General features: G+C 39.3%; 3 protein-coding genes and 1 non-coding gene across 5 annotated transcripts; 2 read left to right on the top strand and 2 right to left on the bottom strand.

The window, feature by feature from the left end:
* Window positions 1-1,421: 1,421 nt before the first annotated feature.
* LOC128193517 (uncharacterized) lies at window positions 1,422-16,894 on the bottom strand. Of its 2 annotated transcripts, none has more exons than XM_052867136.1 (5): window positions 16,816-16,894; window positions 2,063-2,167; window positions 1,913-1,961; window positions 1,737-1,832; window positions 1,422-1,648 (listed from the first exon to the last, which is right to left on the bottom strand). In XM_052867136.1, exons 2-5 carry the CDS (start codon window positions 2,149-2,151, stop codon window positions 1,559-1,561), a joined length of 324 nt encoding a protein of 107 aa, XP_052723096.1. In that variant the 5' UTR covers window positions 2,152-2,167; window positions 16,816-16,894; the 3' UTR covers window positions 1,422-1,558. The 2 variants fall into 2 exon arrangements, with proteins under 2 accessions (XP_052723096.1, XP_052723094.1); XM_052867134.1 differs by lacking the exon at window positions 16,816-16,894 and adding an exon at window positions 2,496-2,643 and having other exon boundaries at window positions 2,063-2,413.
* On the bottom strand, window positions 7,710-7,812 carry LOC128193826 (small nucleolar RNA R71). Its single transcript, XR_008245135.1, has one exon. It is a non-coding gene; the product is annotated as a small nucleolar RNA R71 (small nucleolar RNA).
* Window positions 16,895-19,482: 2,588 nt separating the features above from the next.
* LOC108320017 (TMV resistance protein N-like) lies at window positions 19,483-21,015 on the top strand. The gene is made up of 3 exons (XM_017551359.1): window positions 19,483-19,495; window positions 19,953-20,364; window positions 20,466-21,015. Exons 1-3 carry the CDS (start codon window positions 19,483-19,485, stop codon window positions 21,013-21,015), a joined length of 975 nt encoding a protein of 324 aa, XP_017406848.1.
* Window positions 21,016-21,018: 3 nt separating this feature from the next.
* LOC108320018 (disease resistance protein RUN1-like) lies at window positions 21,019-21,483 on the top strand. The gene has a single exon (XM_017551360.1). It carries the CDS (start codon window positions 21,019-21,021, stop codon window positions 21,481-21,483), a length of 465 nt encoding a protein of 154 aa, XP_017406849.1.
* The last annotated feature ends 2,900 nt before the right edge of the window (window positions 21,484-24,383 follow it).

Genomic DNA, 24,383 nt, shown 5'->3' with positions numbered 1-24,383 from the left:
CCAATTACTCTCTTCTGAGCTTCAGCTCCATAACTCATATCTGACTTGAGCGTCGGAGTATCTTTGCAGGTACCTCCCCCTCCTTTGGCGAGTATGAAGGACAACAGTTGAAGAAATGCAAGCATCCCAGACATCCAGGAGCAACAAAGACATACAGGAAAATGTACACCGAAACACATATCTTTAATTAAATTACGTATTTTAAATTACATTTTAAAATTATATAATTCCGAATATATTTTGAAGTTTAACGACATTTATAAATATATTCTAAAGTACGCAATATAAAATTAGGAATTTTGAACTGTGCCATCGAGAATACAATTTCAGATCATGAAATGTAAATGTATTTTATGATCTAAATATTAATTCCAAATTACAAAGTAAAAAATTACCAAAAAAAAACAGGTATTCCGGATTTAATAATTATATGTATTACAGTTCAACAACTTATCCGATAATTAATAATTAATGGGTTTTAGAATAACTATACCATAACGTGGTCCACAAATATATGCAATTCATGTGAAAGTTATTTGCCTGTATTATTCGAACCACTGGAAGCTGGAGAATATTTCACGCTTGAAAAAAAAAAAAACTTCTTTGCAAATACATTTGTGATGCTTGTATTATTTGAATTTATCATAACTTTTTCTTTGGAGAATATTTATATATTGGTTGGATATAAGTTTGATTAATTTTTTTTTATAAAATTGAGTATGAAGATGAGAATCACTATATATATATATATATATATATCATCCTCTTTTTTAAATATTTATTTTCATTTTATATGGATAAAATACTAATAATTAATTAATTATAAATGAGTCAGCTTATCCTATATAAGAAATGTGGGTTGATTATATTATAAGCTTTTCCATTGTTTATGCTGTTTTCAATCAATTCTAAAAAAGGTTACGGCATAGCAGTTATAATATGTGGAAATAAAGATAAACGAAAAGAAAGTAGTATGAAGAAGAAGAAAGCACTAGTGTAGAAACGGCTTTTTACGTCCGATATTTTGGTCTTTTGACGTCCGGCGTACGCCGGACGTCTATGCGGTAGACGTCCCTCAGACGTCCGTCTTGCCACAACGGACGTCTATATGAACGTCCGCTCTGCCTGCGGACGGACGTCTATATGAACGTCCGCTCTGCCTGAGGATGGACGTTTATATAAACGTCCGCTGCATCATGACAGACGTTTATATAAACGTCCGTGGCTTGAGGACGGACGTTTATTATATAAACGTCCGTGGCTTGAGGACGGACGTTTATTATATAAACGTCCGTATGTGCACAGACGGACGTCTATAGACGTCCGACTGTGCACTAACAGACGTCTAGTGGGCGTTTTTTTTTTAAAAATTTGTTTGTTTTCTCAATAGAACCACACCTGAAAAACAGAAAAATGTCCCAGAACAATTCTCCAATAACATAAATATGCGTTTTATATAAACAAAATTCTACTTAATGTTCAATCCACTACCAAACTATTAACATAAAAATAAAACTAAAACCAAACAATGTTCAATCAAGAAGAAATATAACTATTCCTAACTCCATCTTTGTAGAAGATAAGCGGTCCACTCCTGCCTTATCTGGTTAATTGTGTCCTCTGCAATAGGCGATGTAGTCTTGAAGCGCTGCAAAATTCAAGAAAGATTCATTATTGTTTCATATATAGTTGAAGATGATTTTGATTTGTAATGTATTGAAGGTATACATCATTACCTCATTCCAGTCATCTGTAATGACAGCTCGAATGATGGTCTTAATCCAACACATCACATAGAAGCCACATTCCCATGAATCTACCTGCTGGTTACACTAAAATAACAAACTAAATAGTTAAAAATTTAGATCATTCAATAACATAAATGAATTAGAAACTATAAATGACTTACAACCTTTGGATACAAAATTTGAACCAATTGACCACGAGATTTACCAATAACTCTGTACAGATTGAAAACACAAAGTATAATTAATATGACTATTTTATCATAAAAGTTGAAGGTTAACATCAAATTGAAGTCATTTTTTGGAGAAACACTTACCCTTGAAGCATGGTTCTCAAGTCATTTTTCATCTTCCTGTGCAACGAACAAAACCATATAATTTTACATTGTTTGGGAATGATAACCATCAGCTGCCAGTGAGACCTATCACGAAGGACAAATAGTTATTCAACTAATTAAGGAAACTATAATAATAAACTGACCACATATAAAAACACGTACCCGTCAATGTATGGCACAAGGTATATGTCTCTTTTGGACTCATCCATCCATGTTTGCAAATAATGTTGTCTGTTTTGAAGTGTGTTACCAGACGGTTGAATGGTCTGAGGTTCAACAAATCCGTACATGGAAGACCGACCTTGGTCTACAACGATTGTGTCCATGTACCTAAAACAACAAAGTTAAGTCGTTAGAAACTATATAAGAATGTAAATAAAAGTAATATCAAAGACCAAATTGACTAACTTACATGCACCACAACTGAATGATGGAAATATTCAACATCCTGTCTCCCTCAATCACCTCCAATGCATCAGAAAATGTGATATAAACTGGCACATGTGGGGGAAGACCAAATACCCTCAAATCCCAGTATAGTTCTAATGATGCTTTCTTCAATCTGGGTAATTTTTTCACTAACTTTGATATAGGATCATCCTCTGCTTCAGCCATGTCATCATCTTCATGTATGACTGTATCATGAATTGGCTGCTTCTGAGGACGTGTGAACTGAAGATAAGAATTTACGTCAAAGCTTTATAAACAATTATATGAAGACAATTAACATAGAAATACTAAGGAAAAAGACATTATACCTGTGGAGTCGCGATGTGGGACATTGATGAGGCCCAACTTAAACTTGTTAGCCGTTGCTAGGACTCGGGTTCAATCCCCAAATCCTTGGCAACGACACTAAAAACTTGATGGCTCAAAAAAATACTTGTTGGGCTCGATTTCGACAAGTGCACCGAATCGTTCAAGTAATAAACCGGTAAGACCGGGTATCGTTTTCCCAAGAGACTCGTAATACTAGAGAATTGTGCGATTAACAACTCATATAGACTCAATAACATAACAACAATATACAGAACAAGTGCAGAAAGATAAATTCATACATAATTACAAGGTTGGACTTTGGTATTGAAAGCACTTGGAAATGGAAAAGACTAGAAATGGTATGAAATGACATTGTTAAGGCTAGTTTTCACCAATGCACTCTTGTGTATAACCAATTTCGTCTCCTCTCTATTAATTTACTAAAGTCAATCCACTAAAACACTCTAGCCCTAATTCCTTAGGTGAAAGAGCCTAGGTTTTCCTTATCAAACCCCAATTCCTTGGCAATCTAACAAGCAAAACCCGCATTAAAGAGCTGGGATCTAAGACAACATGTGAATCATCTTCCATTCCTAGAATCAATGACCCACAAGGACTCTTATTTCAGTTCAAGATTTCATCTTACGTTCCCATAATCCATAAAACCCCAAAATCAAGCCATGAACGTTCCCATTACATGCAAGCTTTAAGATTGGAAACAAGAATACTAGCAATTGATAGAAAAGGCATATATATAATCAAATCATTCAACAATTACACAAGAATTCAAAGGCTACAACTAATCCCAACAAGATGGGTTTGGTTCTCCATTTCCATGGAGAACCCTAAAGCTTACAACATGGAAGATGGAAGAAGAAGGAGAACCCAAGAGGAAGAAGGGAGTGTTCCCACGAACCCTAGCAGCCCTCCAAGCTCTCCTCTTAGTGAAATCGTGCCTCCAAATGACCAAAGACGCTTAACCCTTCGCATTTCTGGGTTAAATAAGCTGTCTGCCACATCAGTAAAAGTCGCGCCCGGGCGCCCTCTGTTAGTCGCGCCCGGGCGCGAGGCTCTCGGGAAATATTCAAATCTGGCGAAAAGTCGCGCCCGGGCGCCCCTCTGTTCTCGCGCCCGAGCGCGAGCCTCTCGCATTTGGACGAACGTCCTTCAATCTGGCCGAGCGTCCTCCTTCCTGGACGAGCGTTCTGGACGAGCGTCCTCTGCCTGGCTGGACGAGCGTCCACTTCTGCCTGGCTGGACGAGCGCCCTCTGCCTGGGACGAACGTCCTCTCCTCTGGACAAGCGTTCTGCTGGACGAACGTCCTCCTGCATGGACGAGCGTCCTCTTCTGCATGGACGAGCGTCCTCTCTGCACTTTGGACGAGCGTCCTCTTGTGCGTCCTTGCCTGGCTGGACGAGCGTCCTGGCTTGGACGAGCGTTCGTTCTCCTTCGCAGGACGAACGTCCGTTTCTGCTCTCACTTTGGTTCATCTCTATACATGGTTGGAGACTCTTCCAAGCTCGTTTTTAGCTACAAAATAAGGGATTATTGATGAAAGTACATCAAAGTAGCCAAAAACACAATTATTTATAAAACATGACAAAAGAAGAGGATTAAACAAGTTACAAGTTAGAAAGGAGTTGATTTTGCTACTAAAATGATGCTTAAATAATGGTAAAATTTAGCATTATCAGACATGATCAATGCTCTAGGCCAGGCAATAAATGTTCCTATGGCCTCCCCCACAAAGTTAATTTCTGGAGTGGGTACAGGCACCTGAGCCTGGGGATCCCGAACCTCGTCAATGGTCACACGCACGTGCTGGGGTAATATGGCAACACCATGAATGGTCTCCCCTCCCTCAAGCACTCGTCCGACAGCCACAATGCGTGGGGGATCCCCATCAACCAACAGCTCATATTGACCGCTATACTCATTGGGTTCTACAGCAGAGCATGATCCTCTAGTGTTGACACGAGGTGCTGTAGGAGTTTCATCGGCCCCCATGTGGCCTTGCGTCATGGAATGCAGCTTTTCTTCAAGCGCTCTTTGTATTTGTTTTTGTTCATGTAGCTGCTCCATGAATCGTTGCTCCATTGATCTCATGCTTTGGTTGAGTCTTTCCTCCCACTGAAGATCCATCTGCCTCAGTGTCTCCTGACTCATTGATTGGGGGGTTTTCTGTGTAGGGCCAAAATAGTCACGAAGACCAATCGCCCCTGGAACTCCACGTACACGTCCTGGGTGCTCGGGCCTTCCAATGGCCGTTGTCAGAATGTCGTCCCTACCTTGGCCAGCAAATGTCCCCTGAGTCTGCTGCTCAACCAACTCATCCTGCACATAAAAAAACCAAGTTACTTAGAAGACATGTTGTGATAGATACACAATCAAATAACTGCTTATAATTTGAACTTACAATTCTCTGTGAGATCAAGGCAGCTGAGGAAGATGTCATGTTCCCATCAGATTTAGTCCGAGCAGCCTTCCACAGCTCGTACCTAGCAGGTGCAGGTGCTAGGTCAGGCGACTCAAGTCCCAAGGCATCGGCTCTAGACTTTCTCAGTTTCTTCTCCAGTTTTGCATATCCACCTCGTGATAACAAGTGGGGTGTGTCGTTTAGCCTTTGTCTTTCTTGGGCGGCTGATAGGTGAAAAGTTTACTTGTTTTTGTTGCTTATATTGTATGGCTTTTGAGTAAGTTTTAGTGTTTATTCTCATGAAAAGTGTATAATTGTTGATATAAGTATAATTTTGATTGTTTAAATGTTTTTGATGCTTTTGTTGTTTATTTTGATGAAAAATAAGGATTGGATATCATAAAAGACTTGGACCAGGCTTAATGGACGTTGTTTTGCCGAAAGTTTCGCGCCCGGGCGTGAGAAAAAGGACTCTGGGCGTGATTTTACCGAGAGGGTCGCGCCCGGGCGTGAGAAAACGGACGCCCGGGCGCCAATTTACCGAGAGGTTCGCGCCCGGGCGCAAGTTAAAAAGGGGCGCCTGGGCGCCACTTAGAAGAAAGAGGACGCTCGTCCAGCGTGCAGAGGACGCTCGTCCAGCATGCAGAGGACGCTCGTCCAGCGCGGAGAAGAGCACGCTCGTCCAGTGTGAGGACGCTCGTCCAGAGCAGAGGACGCTCGTCCAGAGTGAGGACGCTCGTCCAGGGACGCTCGTCCAGCAGAGGACGCTCGTCCAGCAGAGGACGCTCGTCCATAGGAGAGGACGCTCGTTCGTCCAGTAGCGGCCGCTCGTCCAGAAAATTGGACGTTCGTCCAGTATTGGGACGCTCGTCCAGAAATTGGACACGCGTCCCTGGCCCACTCAATTATTGAACTCTTCTATTTTAAAAAGCTGATTCAGAGTTGCAGAAGGGGATCTGACGGGGGGGAGAAAAACCTGACGCTGCTGCAGCTGCTCCAAGAGGCTTCCATGGTGGAAAATTTCCAATTTCCACCATCCAATCCATCATTTCTCTCTTCTATGATGTATATGTGTAGTTAAAACTCCATTTCACTGGGGTTGAAAGTAAATTTCTGAAACTCTTTGTAATTTCTCTATTAATGCATGATCTTGTATGAATTTTGTGTTCTATCTTTATTTTTCATGCTTTTGATGGAAATCTGAGCTATTTGAACGGTTAAATCATTGGAAAATGTATGAGACCGCGGATCTAGGATAGAACTGCTAAAGGATTTCGAGTCCTAGACATAGGAGGGAATTTTTAGTCATTTGTGACATTGTGTTTAAGGCAAATCTGATAATTGAATTAGCTAAGGAATTAGCAATTTAGTTTGAATGATTAAGAACTGTCTCTGAGGAATCAGGACTGCATGCGCCTAGGATGTCGATGCTTAATTTTGAGAAATTGTGTTAGTAGAAAATTACCAGAGTGATGAACTTGAATTTCAACCCCAGTGAACTTTAAGTAGACTGTTTTTACCACTTTAATTTCATCTGTATGCAAATCTTACTTGTGTTATAAAATTAATCGCTAAATTAGTAAACTTTAAACAATTAGTGAAACATAACAAATCTCTTGGGAAACGATATTCGGACTTACTGATTTATTACTTGAACGATCCGGTACGCTTGCCGAGGTCTCAACAAGTTTTTGGCGCCGTTGCCGGGGATTTGTTTTTGTTTTCGTTGGTTGTTTGTTGTTTATCTGGTTTAGTTGATTTTAGCTATCTGTTGTTTAAGTGTGTATTGTGATTATATTTGAATTCTTGTACATATTTGTTATCATCTGTAGAGATTGTGTATTTTTGGATTGTTTTCTTTTAGTTTGTGTTTTGTATGAGAAGCAGAGAACAGGTTGAAAATCTACTTTTCGATCCGGAAATTGAAAGAACTGCTCGAAGGAACAACAGCAGAAGAAGGAGACAAAGTAGAGAATCTAGAGAATCATCTGCTATCTCTGAAGAAATTCTGGACTTTTCATCTGGGCAAGAAAAAGAAGAAATGGAAGATAATCGCACTGGAGAAGGTTCTGGGCAAGGAAGACGTACTCTTGCAGATTATAACACTTTCTCAGGACCTCTGCACTTCAACAGTATTGCAAGACCAGTGGTGAATGCTGCTAACATGGAGATGAAGCCAGCTCTTATTCATCTGGTGCAGAATAATCAGTTTCATGGATTATTTCACGAGAATCCATACACTCACTTGGCTACTTTCATGGAGATCTGTAATACAGTGAGGATTCACCAGGTTCCAGATGAAGCAATCCGACTCAGCTTATTTCCATTCTCATTGGCTGGTAATGCAAAAATGTGGCTGAATTCTTTTCCAGAGAATAGTCTGACAGTCTGGGATGATGTGGTTGCCAAATTCCTGAACAAGTTCTTCCCTCAGTCCAAAGTCAATAAGGGAAAGCAGGAGATCTCTTCTTTTCAACAGGATGCTGATGAAACTCTAGGTCAAGCATGGGATAGATTCAAAGGCCTACTGAGAAAAACCCCTACTCATGGATTTGATGAGCCTACAATGTTAAATTTGTTTCTTGGAGGGCTGAAATCTCAAACAAAGTTAATGTTAGATGCATCAGCTGGAGGTAATATCAGATGGAAGACACCTGAAGATGCACATGAACTGATTGAAAACATGGCTGCAAATGATAATGAAGTTCAGAGTGAGAGAGCTCAATTTCAACAAAAAGGTGTTCTTCAACTTCAAACTCAAGATGCTTTACTAGCTCAGAACAAGATTATGACTCAGCAACTTGAGACATTAATGAAGAAGTTATCTCAGCTACCTAAAGAACTGCAGAATGTTTCTCAATTTCAACATCAGATGGTTCAGAGTTGTCAATTGTGCGGAGGAGATCATAATAATGGTCAATGTGTAGTGCAAAGCATGTCTCATGAAGAAGTACATTATATGGGAAATCAAGGTTTTCAGCCAAACTATGATCAACGTCAAAGTTTTAATCAAGGATGGAGACCTCATCCGAGTATGGGACAAGCTGTTCCTTTCAACAGACCACCTCCACAGAACTTTCAGCAACAACCTACTCTGACAGACAGAACTTCAAAACTGGAAGAAACTCTTCAGCAGTTTATGCAGGTATCAATTTCCAACCATAAAAGCACAGAAGCCTCACTTAGGAATTTGGAGATTCAGGTGGGTCAATTAGCTAAAAAGTTGGAAGAAAAACCAGAGAAGGACTTTGGGGCAAACACTGAAGTAAATCCAAAGGCAGACTGCAATGTTATTACTACAAGATCAGGAAGAATTCTGGAAGAAAGAGGGATTGAGAAAAAAGTGAGTGAAGAAAAAGATGAGATGAGTAAACAGGGAGATGAAGAAAAAGAGAGAGAGGGAGAGAAAAAGAAAGAACATGTGTACGAGAAACCTCTTCCATATCCAATGGTTGTCTCTAGAAAGGATAAGGAAAGACAGTTCCAGAGTTTCATTGATATTTTCAAGAAGTTAGAAATCAAGATGCCCTTCTCAGAAGCACTGAAACAAATACCTGCTTATTCGAAATTCATGAAAGATGTGCTCACGAAGAAGAAAAAGTATATTGAGGAAGAAACTATAGAAGTACAAGGCCAGTGCAGTGCTATCATTCAGAAGTTGCTTCCACCAAAGTTTAAAGATCCAGGTAGTTTTACAATTCCATGTACCATTGGTAAACTGGCGGTTGGAAAGGCTCTAATTGATCTGGGAGCCAGCATAAATCTGATGCCCCTTTCTATGTTTGAGAAAATTGGGGATCTGGAGATGAAATCTACACGCATGACTCTACAATTGGCAGATCGATCAATCAAGTATCCTTATGGAGTGGTAGAGGATGTGCTCATAAAGGTAGACAAATTGATATTCCCTGCAGATTTTGTCATCATGGAAATGGAGGAAGACAAAGAAGTACCTCTCATTCTGGGACGACCATTCATGAAGACAGCAAAAGTTGTCATTAATATGGATGATGGAACGCTGAAACTAAAAGACAAAGATGAGGAGGTAATTTTTAATGCATTTGATGATGTGCAGCAGTGTAATGAAGAAAAGGCAATTCCTGAAGCTGCAAATGAAATCATGTGTGTAAGTGATAAATCAGATGACCACCAGTTGTTGATGCAAAGCAAGGAACCCAGATTAGGAGAGCCAATTATACTGAAAGATAAGTTGTGGGTTTTCAAAAGCAAAACCAAAGACGGAAGATTTGAAGTTGAAGCTCCTTACTCCAGGGTAACCAGAAAGATATCTAGAAAACAGTGGAAAGGTTGTTGGTGGAACAGAGGAAAGAAGCTCACCAAAATAAAAAATCCACCATGAGCTTAACAGGTGTCGAGCTAAAGACGTTAAACAAGCGCTTACTGGGAGGCAACCCAGCTTTCTAACTCTATCTATTTTTGTTTTCAGTTATTTTGGTTGTGTGGATTGAATATGAATCTGTTGGTTGTGTGGATTGAATTATGTTTCTGCAATGATTTGATTGTGAATTGTGTGTTTGAAGTTTGAATTTGAATTTGGAATTTTGTCCATGATAACTGGCACGATTGTGAGATTGTTATTGAAAAATCTGAGTTTTAGAGCTTGTGTTATGACTATATATGACTCGTTCTTGAATCTGATTGATGGTGACCCAGAAGTTGAATATCTGAGTGTACTGAGAAAGCTTTGAGAGCAAGTGAGAAGTTGTTATTGCTATGAATTTGGTTTTTGCATAATTCTTATTAACACAGATGCATTCTGGTTTAGAAATAAGAAAGGCAGTTGTTGTTGTTGAAATTAGCTACTTGGCCAGATGACCACCCATATGTGAATATTCATCCATTGTTATCCTGTTTGAACCTTATATATATTTGTTGTGAACCCTGAGCTTCTTACAGAACAATCTACCTTATCCAACACTCTAGGAGAAGAGAACAAGAAACATATTTGTCAAGAGATAGGTAGAAATTAAGTTTGGGGGAAATCATAATCAGTTGAATCTTAAACTGATGAAAAAAAAAAGGGGGGGTTATTGTATCATGTAAATATGAAAAAGTATCAAAGTTAGAGAAAAATTCAAAAAAAATGTGTTATGGATGAATGAAGAGGTAGTTGATGAATAAAGTTTCAATGTTGTTATGTTCTTGTTCTCCTCTTCATTAGTGTTGTTTTGTTTCCCTGTAAAACCATGTTTCTTCTAGCCAAGCCAAGTTATAACCTGAGAAAGTCCTTTTGATTTAAATCAGAATGTTTGAAGTGTATATGAGATGACTTGCAAAAGTTGATGAAGTAGTTGATGACAATCTGAGTATGAATTGGAGTTGTAAACACTTGCAGGTTGAGATAATCACAGATTGAGCATTATGGTTTTATTTTTTTTTTTTTTGGTTGTCTTATCATTTTTGATTCAAGAACTTGTCAATATAGAAGTTATAACATTTGATCTGAATATTTGGAGGTGTAGGTACAATCTTTACTCTTGTGACAGAGGTTATGCGATGGAATACTAACTGCTTTGTTGGGTTTGCTTGTGTTGTTATTGTCTATTTTCATGAGGACACGAAAATATATAAGTTTGGGGGAGTTTGATAGGTGAAAAGTTTACTTGTTTTTGTTGCTTATATTGTATGGCTTTTGAGTAAGTTTTAGTGTTTATTCTCATGAAAAGTGTATAATTGTTGATATAAGTATAATTTTGATTGTTTAAATGTTTTTGATGCTTTTGTTGTTTATTTTGATGAAAAATAAGGATTGGATATCATAAAAGACTTGGACCAGGCTTAATGGACGTTGTTTTGCCGAAAGTTTCGCGCTCGGGCGTGAGAAAAAGGACTCTGGGCGTGATTTTACCGAGGGGGTCGCGCCCGGGCGTGAGAAAACGGGCGCCCGGGCGCAAGTTAAAAAGGGGCGCCTGGGCGCCACTTAGAAGAAAGAGGACGCTCGTCCAGCGTGCAGAGGACGCTCGTCCAGCATGCAGAGGACGCTCGTCCAGCGCGGAGAAGAGCACGCTCGTCCAGTGTGAGGACGCTCGTCCAGAGCAGGCAGAGGACGCTCGTCCAGAGTGAGGACGCTCGTCCAGGGACGCTCGTCCAGCAGAGGACGCTCGTCCAGCAGAGGACGCTCGTCCAGCAGAGGACGCTCGTCCATAGGAGAGGACGCTCGTTCGTCCAGTAGCGGCCGCTCGTCCAGAAAATTGGACGTTCGTCCAGTATTGGGACGCTCGTCCAGAAATTGGACACGCGTCCCTGGCCCACTCAATTATTGAACTCTTCTATTTTAAAAAGCTGATTCAGAGTTGCAGAAGGGGATCTGACGGGGGGGAGAAAAACCTGACGCTGCTGCAGCTGCTCCAAGAGGCTTCCATGGTGGAAAATTTCCAATTTCCACCATCCAATCCATCATTTCTCTCTTCTATGATGTATATGTGTAGTTAAAACTCCATTTCACTGGGGTTAAAAGTAAATTTCTGAAACTCTTTGTAATTTCTCTATTAATGCATGATCTTGTATGAATTTTGTGTTCTATCTTTATTTTTCATGCTTTTGATGGAAATCTGAGCTATTTGAACGGTTAAATCATTGGAAAATGTATGAGACCGCGGATCTAGGATAGAACTGCTAAAGGATTTCGAGTCCTAGACATAGGAGGGAATTTTTAGTCATTTGTGACATTGTGTTTAAGGCAAATCTGATAATTGAATTAGCTAAGGAATTAGCAATTTAGTTTGAATGATTAAGAACTGTCTCTGAGGAATCAGGACTGCATGCGCCTAGGATGTCGATGCTTAATTTTGAGAAATTGTGTTAGTAGAAAATTACCAGAGTGATGAACTTGAATTTCAACCCCAGTGAACTTTAAGTAGACTGTTTTTACCACTTTAATTTCATCTGTATGCAAATCTTACTTGTGTTATAAAATTAATCGCTAAATTAGTAAACTTTAAACAATTAGTGAAACATAACAAATCTCTTGGGAAACGATATTCGGACTTACTGATTTATTACTTGAACGATCCGATACGCTTGCCGAGGTCTCAACAGCGGCTAACCTTTTATCCTGTGAAACCATGTATGTAAGTAAGTCTAAAATCATAAAAACTCAATGAAAGATGATTTTAAGAAACATACCTTCCATTCTTCAGACTCTCTAGATGCACGAAACTGCATCCAATCCTCCTCTGTGAAGGTATAATGCTGAGATGGATTTTCATGTTGTCTATCTCCAAAGACATATAGTCGTGTCAGCCTTGTCTTGAAATCCCTAAATGTTATCGCTATATGCGATAACACTTTCTTTCTGATTTGCAATGTGTTTGGAATATCAAAATGTTGCTGTTTAAAAGAAAAAACTTGTTACCAAGAGAAAAGTTAACAGATAAGTATATCACAAATTGCATGAAGTCTAAACATACCAAAACATCTTGCCATAAGAGGTTCTTGTCGACCTCTGGGACGTCATCCCAACATGCATGAAGGATAGAGACATGACTTTTTGCTAACTTGCCCAGATAACTCCTAAACCTATCAGCATTTGGCCCTGATGGATGACCTGATCTGGGGTCAATGTCAACATGCCTCCTCTGACCATCCACGCGTCCGGATGTCACATCTGCCACTCGGGTGACGCCTCGTCCACGTCTGCTCTTTCCCGATCCTGAGTCTGAGGCCGACATACCTGAAAAATTAGACAACGTTAGAAATAATTCAATTATGATGAACATACATATAAAGTCAATAAAAGTGAAAATATTAACCTATTAATTAATTGTTTTTTCCCAAATGCCTTCGTTGTGATCACTACGAATTGCTTGCATTACATCGGCAACGTCATCAACTAGGTCTTCAGTGGGTCTACATGCAACAGATGTTGTCTCAAGTATATCAAGAGAATCGTCATCATCATGTCCATGCATGTTTCTACCTTCTAAAACCACTGACCATTTGTTATTCGATGGATCACTTACGTAGAATATTTGTCTTGCTTGACTAGCCATGATAAATGGTTCATCAGTGTAATTCATCTTGTTCAAGTCTACCAATGTGAAACCAAGGTCATCCATCATGACACCAGAATTTATATCAACCCATTTACACTTGAAAACTGGTACTCTAAAAGTAACGTAATCAACTTCCCATATTTCTTGTATTATTCCAAAATAACTGATGGATGCTGTGATTGGATTTTTGTCTTTAGAACTAGCAAAGTGCACAGACTCAGCTTGTAGTGTGACGCCACTATTTTGAACTCTGCTTTTGTCATCTTCTACCTTTGTCTGAAAAGAAATATTGTTTATATAGTACCCACCATATGTAATGACCTCTGTGTTCGGTCCACGAGATAACCTCAATAAAGTTTCAGAAACATGTGGAGTCGCATACACCTTTTTCTTAAACCATCCCAAGAAGGTTTTCACATGTTCATTAAGATGCCATTTTTCACTCATTTTTGGGTTTGCTGTCTTTACTTCATTAACGTGGTCAGAAATGTAAGGAATCACATCAACAGTGTTGTTTAAGACGTACAAATGAGCTTGGTCAATTTGTTTTCTGCTAACACTTTGAATTGTCACACCTCGAACACCTTTACCTTCACATTTTCCTTCGTTTTTGCTCTTGGGAAGACCGACGGGTTCACAAGATGGCATATAACTTGAACAAAATTCAATGGCTTCTTCTGCAACGTATCGCTCTATGATTGAAGCTTCTGGTCTATACTGATTCTTGACATATCCCTTTAAGATCTTCATGTATCTTTCAACTGGGTACATCCACCTTAAGAAGACCGGCCCACATATTCGAATTTCTCTGACTAGATGAACAATCAAATGTACCATGATGTCAAAAAAGGAAGGTGGAAAATACATCTCCAATTGACATAGTAGTCTTATTCCCTCATTTTCCAATTCATCTAAACCTCGAGGGTCAACAACTTTCTTGCAAATGGCATTAAAGAAAAAACTCAGACGTGTCAGAATACCCCTAACAGAAGGAGGTAATATGCCTCGAATAAGAACCGGTAACAATTGTTGCATCAATACATGACAATCGTGAGACTTTAAACCAACTAGCTTTAAGTCTTGCATAGACACAAGGTTACTAATATTTGAAGAATAACCTTGCGGAACCTTCACACTTCTTAAACAGTTACAAAAACTTTGTTTTTCTTTTTTGGAAAGTGTGTGACAGGCTGGGGGCAGATAGGTGCGTCTTCCTATTATCTGTGGATGTAACTCAGATCGGATTCCCATGTCAGCCAAATCTTGTCTTGCCTTTATTCCGTCTTTGCTCTTCCCTTTGACGTTTAATAAAGTTCCGATGACACTGTCACAAACATTTTTTTCAACGTGCATCACATCAATACAATGTCTAACATCAAGTTCACACCAATATGGAAGCTTAAAAAATATCGATCGTTTCTTCCAAATGTTCTTTGCAGAGGTACTTTTATGATGTTTTCCAAACACAATGTCAATGTTTTTGACTTCGTTGTACACCTCTTGACCATTCCGGGGTCTGCACACAACCTCATCCTCAGCACTTCCATTAAATGCTTTTTTCAATCTACGATAAGGATGATTACGAGGAAGAAATTTTCGATGTCTTGTATATACTGTCTTCTGACCATGCTTCAACTGAAGGTAACTAGTGTTTTCTTCACATATGGGACATGCAAAATGACCTTTAACACTATAACCGCTCAAGTTTCCATATGCTGGGAAATCATTTATAGTGCAAAACAACATTGCACGCAAACGGAACTGTTCCTGAACATGTGAATCAAACACGTCGATGCCTTCTTCCCACAACAATTTCAAATCATCAATTAAAGGTGCTAAGTAAACATCAATGTCATTTCCAGGTTGTCTAGGACCCGATATCATCATGGTCAACATCACATATTTTCTCTTCATGCACAACGAAGGAGAAAGATATTAAATCATCAACATAACTGGCCACGAACTGTGTTTGCTACTTAAGTTTCCATAAGGATTCATACCATCAGTTGCAAGTGCAAGCCTTAAGTTTCTTGGATCTGCACCAAATTCAGGGAATTTGTCATCAATCTTTTTCCATTGTGGAGAATCAGCAGGTGTCGAAGAAGATTATCGCACTTTCTTTCGTCAGAGTGTCATTTAAGGTTCTTTGCATCTTCTTTAACAGAGAACATACGTTTGAACCTAGGTATTATAGGCAAATACCACATCACCTTAGCAGGTGCACCATCATTACCTTCATTACCAGTGACTCTGTCAGATTTCTTTTTAAAACGGGATAAACCACATGTTGGACAATAGTTTAACGAAGCAAACTCCTTTGTGTACAAAACACAATCATTAGGACAAGCATGTATCTTTTGATATTCAAGACCCATTGGACATAAAATTTTTTTGGCCTCGTAATTACGAATAGGTAGAGTATTATTTTCTGGAAGCATATCCTTCAACAACTCCAACAACTCGGTGAAACTTTTATCGGTCCATCCATTCCTTGCTTTTAAACTAAACAACTTTAAAGTTGAAGACAAGCGTGTAAAGTTTGAGCATCCTGGGAACAACGGTTGCTCTGAATCATTAATAAGAGTATCATACAAATTAGCCCTTCCAAAATTATCTTCACCGACATCACGTATCATGTCCTCTAAATGGTCACTCATCCATTCTTCCACATAATTTGTTCCTCGTGACGTGGTAGGCTGCTCAAGTACTTCTCCATGCCAAGTCCAAACGGTATAAGTCCTCATTATGCCGTACATGAATAGATGGTCACGCACATTGCCTAAGTCTTGGCGTATTTGATTAAGACAACGCACACAAGGACAAAAATATGTCCCGTTGACAGACTTAGCATTTTGTTCAACGTATTGCAAGAACTGCGAAACACCCTTGTCATATTCTTCACTCATGCGACGTTCGTTCATCCATCTTCGATCCATACTATGTTCGTAAAATCATCAGTTCAAGTGTTTTAACTCTCACAAGGTTAGGCCCTACCCATTCAAAAAAATTAATTTTCATAATTTGCTCAGCCACGTGCATTGAAGTCTACGTCATAAAATTGATACAATTTCGGCAGCATTTCGCATTGGTCTCCAAAATACACGAAATGAGAGTAGTCAACGATGACCACAATCAAATTTGCATCCGGAGAACAACACAAGTACTGAACCGAAATTTCATCAATCTTATCCTTAAACTCCAATTGACATGGTATTGCAAATTATGAAAATTAATTTTCTCAAACTGTCCAATCGGACAATTCAAAATTTAACACAAACGATTAAAAGATTAATCGTTTGTCTTAAATTTCAAACGGGAACTAAGTGTCACTCAATGTATGGCAATAACTAATACACATTTTACACAATAACACATACATGCATACACAAAATTTAACAGTCAAAAACGTCCATACACTAATACACATTTCGCATTAATCGTTTAACACATTAACATAACTAATACACATTTTACAGTAAAAAACGTCCATACACAAAATCCACATACATGCATACACAAAATTTTCAACCAACAAACTAACCTGAAAAGTAGATTCCAAATGAGAAGGAGGGAAGTGGAGGAGTAAACGGCCTAACACGCAGTCCAAAAAGAGTCAAGGAAGCCACCCAAGAACACGCAAGAGTCTGTAAAAAAACGGACCCAAAACAATTTTTAATCGGTTCAAATCAAAGACATTTCATCACAGAGCAATGTAATCGGATTAAATGTAATTTTAAACGGTCCAAAAGTGAGAAAACCAACCTCGAATATCAATGGCGCAGCAGCAGAGTCGCCGTTCGCGGGGAAGAAGACGAACAGTGAATGGTCTCGGTTCGCGCTTCCCATTTTAATGATCATAGACGGTCGTCCCATGTGGGCCGGACGTCTATAATATTATAGACGTCCGGCCCACCACTAATATGACGTTGTAATGAATTTAAAATTGAATTTCGCGGGGCTTTAAACGTCCGTTCTGAGGGGCGCGGACGTCTATAATTTTATCAACGTCCGTCCCAAGACGGACGTCTATAATTCTGATGAAAACCTAAACGATTCAACTACCCATGTCAGTCCTCTGAACGTCCGTTCTGAGGGGCGCGGACGTCTATAATATTATAGACGTCCGCGCCCCTCAGAACGGACGTTCAGAGGACTGACAGAGTGGCTGGGGTAATAATTACTTAAAGTCCGCTAAACGTCCGCGCCCCTCAAAACGGACGTCTATAATACGCTCGACCCAGGATGGACATTGAAGGATTGACAACGGCAGCCTTTAAAAACGTCTGTCCCCCTGTGACGGACGTCTATAATGTTATAAACGTCTAGGTCGACCCAGGACGGACGTTCAGAGATTGACAACGTTAGCCTATAAAACGTCCGTCCCACTTGGACGGACGTCTATAATACTATAAACGTCCAGCTCGACCCAGGACGGACGTTCAAGGATTGACAACGGCAGCCTTGAAAAACGTCCGTCCCCCTGTGACGGACGTTTATCATGTTATAAACGTCCAGGTCGACCCAGGACGGACGTTCAGAGATTGACAACGTTAGCCTATAAAACGTCCGTCCCACTTGGACGGACGTCTATAATACTATAAACGTCCAGCTCGACCCAGGACGGACGTTCAAGGATTGACAACGGCAGCCTTGAAAAACGTCCGTCCCCCTGTGACGGACGTCTATAATGTTATAAACGTCCAGGTCGACCCAGGACGGACGTTCAGAGATTGACAAACGGCAGCCTTTAAAACGTCCGTCCCCCTGTGACGGACGTCTATAATGTTATAAACGTCCAGGTCGACCCAGGACGGACGTTCAGAGATTGACAACGGCAGCCTTTAAAACGTCTGTCCCCCTGTGACGGACGTCTATAATGTTATAAACGTCCAGGTCGACCCAGGACGGACGTTCAGAGATTGACAACGGCAGCCTTTAAAACGTCCGTCCCCCTGTGACGGACGTCTATAATGTTATAAACGTCCAGGTCGACCCAGGACGGACGTTCAGAGATTGACAACGGCAGCCTTTAAAACGTCCGTCCCCTTGTGACGGACGTCTATAATGTTATAAACGTCCAGGTCGACCTAGGACGGACGTCTATAGTTCCACATATTTACTATTATGCCACCGGTCAATTATATACGTTGGGGATTCGTTGGACGGACGTCTATTCGGGGACGTGAAAAGCCGTTTCTGCACTAGTGAAGCAAAGTTAAAAATAATTTGACTTTTAAAAGAAACCCTTATATGATCAAATGAACGCACGAAACAAAAGCCAAAGCATTTTGCGAGTTTCGCTATCATAAAGAACATTCTTCTGCTTCTTTTATTTTCTTTCATTAGAATGGTATATGCAGTTGTTAAAATGATGCATATTCAAGGCAAATGCAATATAATTCATGATGAAAAAGATACAGATTATTGATGATGAAGAAGAAAGAAAAGAGAGATTCAGATACTTACACGCAGAAGAAGAAGAAGAATAGCGTATTGATGCAGGAAAAAAAACCCCTTTTGTGTTTGTCGTGAATTATAAAGAGGAAGCAGAAAAGTATTGAATGTGTATTGTGTTAACAGAGAAAAAAAACTAAAGATAATAAAAGGTTAAAGGAAGTGGGTCGAGCTTTCAGAACAAGTCCAATAAGATAACTTTCATCTCCCCTCAAGCTGAGAATAGATATCAGTCATATCCAGCTTTGATTTGAGATATTTGAAGATAGATGGAGCGAGAGGCTTGGTGAAGAGGTCAGCAGCTTGCTCATTTGTTGAGATGAGAAGAAACTTTAAAAGACCATTGTTGATCTTTTCCCTTACAATGTGACAGTCGATCTCTATATGTTTGGTGCGTTCATGGAACACTTGATTGGTGGCAATCTGAATAGCTGAACGATTATCACAATAGACAATAGTAGGTTGAATAATGGATATGCAGGGGTCTTGAAGGATGTAAGTCAACCATTATAGTTCACAAGTGATATTAGCTAAAGCCCGGTACTCAGCTTCAGAAGAACTTATAGAGACAGTTTGTTGCTTTTTGGATTTCCAAGAGATTATAGAATTACCAAAGTAGACGGAATAGCCAGTTATGGATTTTCTGGATTCGGGACAGGTAGCCCAGTCGGAATCACTATAAGCTTTGAGTTGATTGGTGTTATTATTTTGGAGGAAGATGCCATTACCAGGACTACCTTTTAGATAACAAAGGATGCGGTTTACAGGTACATACGGGTTTTTCCCGAAAATTTTCAATCTCATCCCAAAAAATGCGAAGTTTGGTAAAATATTCGGAAGTGGTGAGGTCACCTTAATGAAGGGTGGCGATATCATGTTGAAGGCTTGAAATGCGATATCAAGTGGTGAGGTTACCTTAATGAAGGGTGGCGATATCAGGTGAACGAAGATTCCCAAGAATGAACTCAATCTTATTTTTGGCACTGAAAGCAGCCATCATTGAGCAACTCCAAGAATGATAGTTTGTATCGTCAAAAACGGGCGAGACAAAAGCAGTGGCAGGATTTTCTCTAGGATAAATGTAGAGGTAATTGTTGTCTTCTGCCATCACAAAGAGAACAAGACCAAGAGAAGGAGAAAGAAAGAAAAAGAAGAGAACAAATAACACTCAGCAAAGCCCTTCAAAATACAGTTATGATGTTTTTCTTAGTTTTCGTGGTGCAGATACCCGTTTTGGTTTCACTGGTAATCTGTACAGTGCTTTGAGTCAAAGGGGAATCTTTACCTTCATCAATGATGAAGCACTCAGAAAGGGAGAAGAGATCACAGCGTCTCTTCGCAAGACAATCCAAGAATCCAGGATATCCATCATTGTTTTCTCCAAAAACTATGCTTTCTCAACATTTTGTTTGGACGAACTTCTCCAAATCATTGAGTGCCACACAAAACAGAACATGTGGATTTTGCCAGTGTTTTATGACGTAGAGTCATCACAAGTGCGACATCAAACAGGGAGTTACCAAGAAGCATTTTCAAATCATGGTGAAAGATTCAAAGATGACATTCAGAAGCTTCAACAATGGAGGCTGGCTTTGCGTCATGCTGCCGATTTGGCTGGTTTTCCTTTCAAAACTGGGTAAGTCATCTTTGTTACAAATTATCAGTATATAGCAATAGTCTCTCTGATTTGCCAGAATGAATGTGACAGTGATTTGATTGCTCTTGTATGAATGGCAGTGAAAAGTATGAGTCTGAGATACTGAAAAAGATCACAGAAGAGATCTCCACTAAGCTTAATCGACCTCCCTTGCATATTGCTGATTATCCTGTTGGTTTGAAAGTTCGGATGCAACATATACAAGAATTCATGGGTGGTGAGTTTGATAAGAAAGTAACCATGCTTGGGATTCATGGAATGAGAGGAATTGGAAAATCAACTCTTTCACGTGCGATGTACAACTTGATGGCACATCAATTTGAAGCTTCGCACTTTCTTGCTAATGTCAGGGAAAAATCATATAAGGATGGTCTGATGCATATCCAAGAGACAATGATGTCTGAGTTAATGGGGGAAAGAAATATCAAGTTAGGAGATGTGCATCGTGGAATTCCAATACTACAACACAGACTTTGTGGGAAAAAGGTCCTCCTTGTGCTTGATGATATTAGCAAAAAAGAACAATTGCATACAACTGCTGGAGGACTTGATTGGTTTGGCTCTGGTAGCATCATCATCATAACAACAAGGGATAAGCATTTGTTAGATGTTCATGGAGTTCAAAAATAATACATGGTTGGTGAAATTAACTTTATGGAAGCCCTTGAATTGTTTAAGTGGAATGCTTTCAAAAACAAAGAAGTTGATCCATGTTACAAGGAAGTCACAGAGCGTGCAATGTATTATGCCAATGGCCTTCCATTGGCTTGGGAAGCTATAGGCTCGAACTTGTTTGGAAAAACCTTGGATGAGTGGGAATCTACATTAGAAACTTATGAGAGAATTCCAAATAGAGATGTTCAGGAAGTTCTTAAAGATAGCTATGATAGATTGGAGGCTTCTCAGCAAGAAATGTTTCTTGAGACAACTTGCTTCTTTAGTGGACGGTCTCGTAGATACGTTAGAAATACGCTTGAGGCAAGAGGTGGTGTTTGTCCACAATTTGGTCTGAAAGTGCTGGAAGAAAGATCTCTCATTAAAATTCGGAAATGTCCGCATGATACTATGGAAATGCATCACATATGGGAAAAGAAATAGCTAGACAACAATAAACTCTGCGTGGCAATGGTCATAGGTTGTGGATTTACGAGGACATTGTTTGCGTGTTGGTTAAAAACTATTGGAAGTCTCACATCCACTAGAGATATGGCCAAATTATAATATATGTTATAAATATGAATATTATATTGTAAAATATTTTGTTTCTAAACGTTAGTACTTTAAATTGAATATTGTATTGCAAAAGATAATGATTCAGAACGTTGGTGCATTCCGCAAATTCCTCGGGCAGTTTCTTCAGTTTTTGAATGCCAGCGTTGAATGCTTATTCTTTTCCCGCAAGGCTAGGGATTGAGTTTGAACTCTTCCTTAAGCTACGGGATTTGTGGGCACCGCATCTCCGTTCTAGCTCTATAAATAGAGCTTTTCATCCATTCCAAATACACACATTTACACACTCTTTTTTTTTCTCTCATTCTCTTATCTTTTTGTCTTCTTTCTTTTCTTCTAAAATATCCTGGGTTTAATTTATTCTCTACTTAAGAGATCCTTACTAGTTCTGAGATCCTCATAAATTCTGAGAAGTTCCTGTTGTATCCTGGGCAGCTTACGCAATACACCACGGATAAGTCCTTAAGGACAATGATCTACACGCCTCAGGATGTCTTTTGTTCGTGATCTTTATTCTATTATTGTCAGCTTCTACAACAATCTTAAGGACTTATGGCTGACAACAACAACAACTCAATCCCGGAGAATCAGAATATTGTTTTCGGAACTCAGACGGTCTTCGCGAAACCTTTCCCAGATGTATCAAAAATTGAAGTCTTCTCTAGTCAGAATTTTCGGCGCTGGCAAGAACGCATGTCAACCCTCTTAGACATATATGGAGTCGCTTTTGGTCTTTCATCTTCAAAACCCGACTTTAGTCTCCCTCCAAATTCAAAACAAGTTGAAGAATGGGTTCATGCAAACAAGGTATGCCGTCATACTTTACTTAGTGCACTCTCTAACGATATGTTCGATGTATATTGTTCCTATAAGGAAGCGAAAGACATTTGGGATTCGTTGATTCTCAAATACACTGCTAAAGATATAGTCAGACAAAGATTCATCATTGGGAATTACTATCGCTGAGAAATGGTTGAAGACAAGGACATAAAGTCACAAATTAATGAGTACCACAAGCTACTCGAAGATATCAAAGCGGAGAACGTTCTTCTACCAGATGAATTTGTTTCAGAGCTTTTGATCGAGAAACTGCCGCCTTCGTGGACTGATTACAAGCAACAACTAAAACATAGGTATAAGCAAATGTCACTTTCAGAGCTGATCACTCACATAATAATTGAAGATACCAACAGGAAAGAATGTGTTGTTGCGAGGGCCAAAGTTTTGTCTGCAAAAGCAAACATGGTAGAAGACAAACCTGCTCCAAAAAGGTACAAACACAAACCTGATCACAATAACAAAAATAATTTTCGAAAATATCGCCCCAACACATCTAACCCCACCTTTAAGAAGAAAGGAAATTGCTTCGTATGTGGGAAGCCGGGCCATCATGCACCGCAGTGCAGGTGCAGAGTAAGAAACGACAATCCTCCTAAGGCCAATATAGTCGAAGGAGATGACATTATTGTTGCGGTCGTTTCTCAAGTAAATTTGATGACAAATGTGAGCAAGTGGGTGGTAGACTCTGGTGCTACCAGGCATATATGTGCAAACAGAAGTGCCTTTACCTCTTACACTAGTGTAGGAGATGAAGAAGAACATGTCTACCTCGATGATTCCAGGACCACTCCTATTCTGGGAAAAGGGAAAGTTCTTCTCAAACTCACATCTGGAAAGACTCTGGCCTTGAGTGATGTGCTACATGTGCCATCAATCAGAGTTAATTTAATCTCTGTAGCACTACTGGGAAAAGTGGGGGTTAAAGTGTCATTCGAGTTTGACAAGATTGTAATGACAAAAAATAATGTTTTGTGGGGAAGGGATATTGTGATCAAGGTCTCTTTGTACTTAACATTTCTGAAAATATTAATGAATCATCTTCTGCTTATATTATTGACTCATATGATATATGGCATGCTAGATTAGGACATCTGATTTCTCCCTATGTTATGAAATTAAAACAACTAGAATTAATTAATATGCATGATAAACAGAGTAGTAAATGTGATATATGTGTAGAATCTAAAATAACAAAGAAAACTTGTTTTTCTATAGAACGTCAAACTAAACTGTTAGGGTTAATTCATATTGATCTAGCTTATATGAAACAAACCATGTCTAGAGGAGGTAAAAATTATTTTGTGACCTTTATAGATGATTATTCTAGATACACCAAAGTTTACTTAATCAAACATAAAGATGAAGCTTTTGATGTGTTTTTAACCTATAAAGCAGAAGTAGAAAATCAATTGAATAAAAAGATTAAAATGATTAGATTAGATAGAGGTGGTGAATATGTTTTGTTTAATGACTTTTGTGTTAAAGAAGGTATCATCCATGAGGTAACTCCACCATATTCACCTGAGTCTAATGGAGTAGCTGAGAGAAAGAATAAAACTCTTAAGGAGATGATGAATGCTATGCTTATTAGTTCTAGTGCACCTGATAACCTTTGGGGAGAAGCCTTGTTTACTGCGTGTTTTTTACAAAATAGAATACCTCATAAGAAAACTGGTAAAACTCCCTATGAGTTGTGGAGAGGTTATCAACCTAACCTTAAATATTTAAGAGTGTGGGGGTGCCTAGCTAAGGTGATGTTACCCGATCCTAAGAAAAAGAAAATAGGCTCTAAAACCTCTGATTGTATGTTCTTAGGCTATGCTGAACATAATGCTGCCTATAGGTTTCTAGTTCTTAAAAGTGATACACTTGAAAGAAATTCAATAATTGAGACGAAAAATGCTGAGTTTTTTGAACATGTTTTTCCT

The sequence above is a fragment of the Vigna angularis genome, chromosome 8 (assembly GCF_016808095.1).
Source record: "Vigna angularis cultivar LongXiaoDou No.4 chromosome 8, ASM1680809v1, whole genome shotgun sequence".
Classification (NCBI taxonomy): Eukaryota; Viridiplantae; Streptophyta; class Magnoliopsida; order Fabales; family Fabaceae; genus Vigna; species Vigna angularis.
Note: the sequence above shows the minus strand (reverse complement) of the source record. Positions and strands in the feature narration are given on the sequence as shown.

What these genes read in the sequence shown, in the direction of transcription:
- LOC108320017 (XM_017551359.1), top strand. An exon ending in GGTTTTCCTTTCAAAACTGG is followed by an intron (nt 20,365 to 20,465) that starts GTAAGTCATCTT and finishes TATGAATGGCAG; the next exon opens with TGAAAAGTATGAGTCTGAGA.
- LOC128193517 (XM_052867136.1), bottom strand. Translation starts at nt 2,151, where the DNA reads ATGGTTATCATTCCCAAACAATGTAAAATTATATGGTTTTGTTCGTTG. An exon ending in TTGAGAACCATGCTTCAAGG is followed by an intron (nt 1,962 to 2,062) that starts GTAAGTGTTTCT and finishes CAATCTGTACAG; the next exon opens with AGTTATTGGTAAATCTCGTG. An exon ending in TTCAAATTTTGTATCCAAAG is followed by an intron (nt 1,833 to 1,912) that starts GTTGTAAGTCAT and finishes TTGTTATTTTAG; the next exon opens with TGTAACCAGCAGGTAGATTC.
- LOC108320018 (XM_017551360.1), top strand. Translation starts at nt 21,019, where the DNA reads ATGGTTGGTGAAATTAACTTTATGGAAGCCCTTGAATTGTTTAAGTGG.